The 6,781-nt window shown below is 51.9% G+C and overlaps 1 protein-coding gene across 1 annotated transcript; it reads right to left on the bottom strand.

Moving 5' to 3' along the window:
• Nucleotides 1–323: 323 nt before the first annotated feature.
• On the bottom strand, nt 324–5,495 carry LOC143220078 (uncharacterized). Its single transcript, XM_076445815.1, has one exon. It carries the CDS (start codon nt 5,493–5,495, stop codon nt 324–326), a length of 5,172 nt encoding a protein of 1,723 aa, XP_076301930.1.
• Between the last annotated feature and the right edge of the window lie 1,286 nt (nt 5,496–6,781).

Genomic DNA, 6,781 nt, shown 5'->3' with positions numbered 1-6,781 from the left:
TGACGCACTCAGCCAATCCCAAACATTCCGCCCGCCTCGTCCGCCAATGACGAAACTGAATACTAGAGAGGCTAGAGACTGTGGCCAATCAGGAGGACGATGACGTCAGGCGATGCTGGGTGAGCTGAATGGGCCAGCAACGTAGGGCATCCAGTGTAGTATCCAAAAAAAAACGAAGCGTAGTAAAAGTGAAGTGTACTAATGGATGATGAAATGAGAATTTACAGTGAAGATGGAAGTGGTACAGAGGTAAGTGAATCGAAAATGAAATCTGGATTAAGTGCAGTATGACGAACACGTGCTTTCTGTGCTTGTGAAAATAGCTACTGATCGGGAGAGTCGCTCGAGAGTCCAGCCTCGTGTTCCCTCCTCGTACTCGTCTCTTCGTCGTCAGGGGCTAACAAAGGAATCAGCTTGTGTACTGGACGAAGAAATTGCGAAGTTGAGGTACGGACAGTAGCAACTCGAACTGAGCCGTCTGGTCCAGGGTGTATGTGAACAACACGAGCGAGAGGCCATTGCGTAGGAGGTAGAATTTCACTTTTAACTAGGCAGAGAAGTCCTGACTTTATCAAAATTTTGGTTTTACGCCACTTGCCTCTGGTCTGCAAGGTGTTCAAATACTCCCGAGACCAGCGTTTCCAGAAGTGCTGTTGAAGTTGCTGGATCAACTGCCATCGAGATAACCGTGAGACGGGAAGCTCCTCGAGGCTGGGCTCTGGAAGAGCGATGAGCGGTTCCCCGATCAGGAAATGTCCCGGAGTCAGCGCTGCTGGATCCTCAGGGTCGTCGGACAACGGCTGTAAAGGTCTAGAGTTTAAACAAGCCTCGATGCCAGTCAGGAGCGTGGTCAGCTCCTCAAAGGTCAATCGCTGCTCGCCGATGATCCGACGGAGGTGATGCTTAACGGATTTCACCGCCGCTTCCCAGATTCCTCCAAAGTGTGGAGCAGACGGTGGGTTGAATTTCCAGGAAATGCCTTCCCTGGAGGCTGCGGCGAAGGGACCGCCTCCCTGTTGTGTCGATTCTCGGAGTAGTGAGCGCAGCTCGTGATTGGCGCCGACGAAATTGCGTCCGCAGTCGCTGTACAGCTCTAGGCAGCGACCTCGCCGTGAGATAAAGCGTCGTAGTGCAGCGAGGAAGGTTTCGGTCGATCCATCCGACACAGCCTCCAGGTGCACGGCCTTGGTGACAAGGCAGATGAACACGGCGATGTATCCTTTAACTGTGAGCTGACCACGACCCCGACCAGCCCGAAGGTGTATTGGTCCTGCATAATCGACACCAGATCTGAAAAAGGGACGACACGGTGTTATTCTTGCTGGTGGGAGGTTTCCCATTTTTGGCTGGGCGGTTTGCCCTTTCCAGCGAATACAAACGGTGCATTGGTGGATACAGTGTTTTACCATTGGGCGACCTCTGAGAATCCAGCACTCCTGGCGTAGCGTCGCCAGGGTAAGCTGCGTCCCCCCGTGCAGGCATCGTTTGTGAGCAGCGTCGACCCACAACTTAGCCAGAGGGGATTCGTCAGGGAGAATAGCTGGATGCGTCCGGTCGTACGCAAGGTTGGCAGCTTGTAGGCGGCCTCCGACTCTTAAGACTCCGTCCTTATCCAGGAATGGGCAGAGTTTGGCCAATCTGCTTTTAGCAGCCACGGGTTGATTCCTGCGGAGAGTGGCGATGTCCTCGGAGAATGAAGCGGACTGCTCCAAGCGCAGGAGAATCAATTTGACTTCCTGCATTTCGGTAGCAGTGATAACTGATTCTGGTTTTCGATTTCTAGGGGCCCAGCGACGACACCAGGCCAGGACTCGAAACAGGCGCGTTAGATTCGAGAAGCGCTCGATTAACGTGCCGGATGTTTTCTCCCGCTGGGCGGTCACGTGATGTGCCTTCAGTTCCTCGTCCTCGTGGGTTGCCTCCTCGGCCGGTACAGCGGGGAGAGGATCTGGTGAGGAGAGCCACTCGGGTCCTCGCCACCACAGTTGGAACCTGGGAAGCTCAGCGGGAGACAGGCCTCGAGAAGCGCAATCAGCTGGATTTTCAGCGCTCCTCACGTGGTGCCACTGGGCTAGCGGCAGCATCCTCTGGATTTCAGCCACCCTATTCGCCACGTAAGTCGGCCAGCGAGAAGGATGCCCCCGGATCCAGCTGAGTGCCACGGATGAGTCCGACCAGAGGTGTAGATCGACCTCTTGCCAATCGAGCGCCTTAGTGACGTGCTCGACGAGCCTGGCTAGCAGGAAAGCTGCGCAGAGCTCCAATCTGGGCAGAGACACCCGCTTCAAAGGAGCCACCTTGGATTTGGCGACAATCATGGAGACTGTCACGACTCCTTGAGCGTTAATGGTCCGGGAATACACCACGGCTGCGTAGGCTCGCTCGGATGCATCAGCGAACCCATGGATTTCGAGAGGCTGCGTGGCAGAATTGGTTCCGAGCCATCGCGGGACTCGAATAGTCTGTAGTGCAGGGAGTTGATGCTGGAACTGCTGCCACATCACCTCCTCCTTTTCTGGCAACGGTGTATCCCAGTCGACCTTTAGGAGCCACAACGACTGCATTAGGACCTTGGCGACGATGGTGACTGGAGCCAGCCATCCGAGAGGGTCGAACAGCTGGGCTGTTCCGCTGAGCACAGAGCGTTTAGTGAACCCTGCGTTTTTTAGAGAAGTCACAGCGGTAACCTGAAAACAGTCAGCGGAAGGTAGCCATTTTATGCCGAGGACGCTGTGATGGGTTGGAGAATCCCATTCAACGATTCCCTTCCGCTCGTCGCTGGAGAGTCCGTCTAACAGACCCCTTGAGTTGGAGGCCCACTTGCGAAGTGGGAATCCGCCCGCCATGAGAAGCTCTCGAAGTTCCGTTTGTTGTCGCCTTGCCTCAGAAAGGGAGTCAGCTCCGGCGAGAACATCGTCCATATAGATGTCTCGTAGTACTATGCGAGAGCCACGAGGATACCGCTGCTCCTCCACCTTGGCCAGCTGGTGTAAACACCGAATTGCAAGGTAGGGTGCACACGCGAGCCCGTAAGTGACGGTGCTCAGCTCGTAATCAATGACTCCTCCCCTTTTTTCAGGCTGCCACAAGATCCGCTGCCATTGCCGATCTTCAGGGTGGACAAGTATCTGCCGATACATCTTCTCGATGTCGGCTGAAAACACAAAAGCGTGCCGACGCCACCTTAGCAGGACGTCGGCGAGATTTGGGAGCAGGTTAGGACCTCGGAGAAGGAAGTCATTAATGGATTTCCCATTGGAAGAGGGCATGGATCCGTTGAAGACAACTCGCAACTTAGTCGTTGCGCTGGCCTCTCGCAACACTCCGTGATGAGGGAGGTAGTACCCGTTGCTCGGAATCGGATGTTGCGCCGCTGCCATATGCCCCAGCGTTTCGTAGGCCTTCAGGAACTCGGTGTAGGCTGCCTGGAATTCGGCAGATCGCCGAAACCTGCCGTTTAGAGACTCCAGAGTTCGCAATGCTATGCGACGGGAGTCTCCTAGCTCAGGTGCGCTGCTGAATGGTAGTCGCACCGAGAATCTGCCATCAGGTTGACGAAGGTGAGTGGTAACGAAGTGTTCCTCCGCCCGTTGGTCGTCTGCTGTGTGTGGGATCGAAGTGTCGATCTCCTCCTGTTCCCAGAATCTGCTCAACATTTCCATTAATTCGCGGTCTACATTACAGTGATGTACTGGTACCTCTAGTCTACCTGCTGCCTCGCCGCCGCCTTCCGAGTCGACTCCTCCCGTCAGTATCCAGCCAAGTGCGGTCTCCTGAGCCACTGGAGTATGAGGCGGCCCTCGTTTGACACCCTCACGAAGTATGAGGTTATAAGAATCAGCTCCAAGCAGAACATCGACTGGATCAGCAAGATGGTAGGCAGGATCAGCAAGGGTCAACCCTTGTACGTGCGGCCACTCGACGACAGCAGGTAGATTTCGAGGCCTGTAGCGAGAGAGCTCAGATATAATGTAGACCGGAATCTGGAATTTGACGTCCCCGTCGCAGTGAGAGGAGAGGACCAGTGTAGATTTTCCTCTCGTGAACTTCGCCTTGGCCCCTCCGACTCCGAGCAGAGGAACCCGAGCTTGACTCCTCTTGACGCCGAGCCGCTGAGCCAGGGCCTCAGAAATGAGCGAAACCTCGCTGCCGGGGTCTATTAGTGAGCGAGCTTGGAAGCCGTGTCCGCCGGAGCCTGAAACTGTCACGCGAGCGGTACTGAGAAGTACAGAGGAAGGTCGACTCACGTGAGTAGAGATGTGCTGTACTACAGCTCCCGTTGACTCGGCATCGTGGATGGTCGTGTGATGTTTCCCATCACACTTCTGACATCTTTTGGCAGACTTGCAGTCACTAATAGAATGCCTTCCCAGGCAGTTTAGACAAAGCTTCAGCGAACTTGCCGTTTCCTTCCGCTCGACGGCATCCTTCTCCTTGTATTGAGGGCAGAATAGGACGAAGTGCGCCCCTTGACAGATGCTGCAGTTCCGCAATGAAGTGTTCGCCTTCGATATCTGATGCACCTTGAAGGCCTTGGAAGAGGATTTCTTGTTGAGGGAGGCTTCATCAGGCTGCTTTCGTTTAGCCTCTAACGCCTCACAGGTTTGTATGCGCCCTTCGATAAACGTTCGGAGATCCTCTAGAGTCGGGAGCTCCTTAGATTGCCTCACTAAATCTTCCCACTCACGATGAGACTGAGTATCCAACCTTTCGACGGTCAATTCGACTACCCAGTCGACGGCGTTCGTGACAGGTCGATCCAGATTATCGAGGGCATCTATGGCGTCGAACGTTTGATCAAAGAGCTGCTGCAATTCGATAGATGATTCCCTTTTGACCGGAGATAGTGAAGCAAGTAGTCTGATTTGAGCCTGTACCAGAAGTCGGCGATTCTCGAATCGACTTATTAACTTTTCCCAAGCAACTTTAAAGTTATCAGCGGTCGTTTTGATGTTTTTCAGAAGAGACGCGGCGCTGCCCTTCATACAGGCTTTCAAATAATGAAGGCGTTCGACAGGAGAAAGAGTCACATCGTTGATGATGAGGGAAGTAAATAAATCCCGAAAAGATGGCCAGTCCTTGTATTGACCTCCAAAGATGGGAAGACCCATTTTTGGCAACACGGCGCGTGACCTCGGTGCAACGGTCTCGACGACCGTTGGCTTTGAATTTTCTGATCCCTTTTCGGTTGCAGATTCCTTGAATTGGGAAATCAATGATTGTAGCAGTGAGTACTGGTCAGTATAGTCTTCTTGAGTCTCCTCGTATTCGTCCTCAACGAAATAGCGACTTTCAAATAGTTCCTTGTCTATTTTAGCGGCAGATCTCAACTCTGTATCACCCTGGCGATAGTCATCCCACAGTTGATCGAGCATTTTTTGGCCAGTCTGAAGTAGTTCCAGGTAGATATTGGCCTTTCCCTTCTTCTTTATATTGGACACCACGCGAGATATCCGTCTAGCTAGGGTATGTTGATGTTCGATGAGGTCAGCCATTGTGTAGCACGAGGTTGAAGCACGAGAAGATTTGAATATTAAACGGATAATAACTGTCAGAGGAGCTGCAGCGCTGAATCCGGCTCGAAGGACCAAATGTTTCGGACAAGAAAGGGGAGAACGAACCACTTCACAGAAAACGTCACTTTATTTTTCCCGAACTGGGATCGTCGACTCCCAAACGAACTTGTGCGAAATGAAATGTAAATACACCCCGAAGTACGTGGATGAACTTTTACAATAAAGAGTTTTGTTGTAAACTAGAGGTAGCCGTTTCTTAGCGTACAGTTCTTTACGAAGCGATAAAGAGCGCGAATAGACGTACACTAGAAAAACCGGTCAAGCAGACGCGATGTCTTTCGAGTGCGAGTGAGAGCAATGTTCGTGACTACGTGTTATCGTTAGAAACACCGAAAACGAAGTGATTTTCGGTCGATCAGCTGACCGTTAGCCGAAAACCGCCGAGCGCGTGATTGGAGGATCGATCGGACGATCCGCCAATCACTTTAGCGCGGGTCGATAATCGAACGTAATCGATATCGACGGCGCTGGCCTATGCCTCCGCGAGACGCTGATCGATCCTAGATCTCGCTGTCACTCGAAAGGCAGCCAATAGCGTTATCGAGAAAAGATGAATGAGCCGACGTGCCTGACGCACTCAGCCAATCCCAAACATTATGCGATATGCGTTATGCGTTATGCGTTATGCGTTATGCGTTATGCGTTATGCGTTATGCGTTATGCGTTATGCGTTATGCGTTATGCGTTATGCGTTATGCGTTATGCGTTATGCGTTATGCGTTATGCGTTATGCGTTATGCGTTATGCGTTATGCGTTATGCGTTATGCGTTATGCGTTATGCGTTATGCGTTATGCGTTATGCGTTATGCGTTATGCGTTATGCGTTATGCGTTATGCGTTATGCGTTATGCGTTATGCGTTATGCGTTATGCGTTATGCGTTATGCGTTATGCGTTATGCGTTATGCGTTATGCGTTATGCGTTATGCGTTATGCGTTATGCGTTATGCGTTATGCGTTATGCGTTATGCGTTATGCGTTATGCGTTATGCGTTATGCGTTATGCGTTATGCGTTATGCGTTATGCGTTATGCGTTATGCGTTATGCGTTATGCGTTATGCGTTATGCGTTATGCGTTATGCGTTATGCGTTATGCGTTATGCGTTATGCGTTATGCGTTATGCGTTATGCGTTATGCGTTATGCGTTATGCGTTATGCGTTATGCGTTATGCGTTATGCGTTATGCGTTATGCGTTATGCGTT

The sequence above is a fragment of the Lasioglossum baleicum genome, unplaced genomic scaffold, assembly GCF_051020765.1.
Source record: "Lasioglossum baleicum unplaced genomic scaffold, iyLasBale1 scaffold0168, whole genome shotgun sequence".
Classification (NCBI taxonomy): domain Eukaryota; kingdom Metazoa; phylum Arthropoda; class Insecta; order Hymenoptera; family Halictidae; genus Lasioglossum; species Lasioglossum baleicum.
This window is presented reverse-complemented; position numbering and strand designations above follow the sequence as displayed.

Bases quoted from the DNA above. Each gene is read 5' to 3' on its own strand.
- LOC143220078 (XM_076445815.1), bottom strand. From the start codon at position 5,495: ATGGCTGACCTCATCGAACATCAACATACCCTAGCTAGACGGATATCT.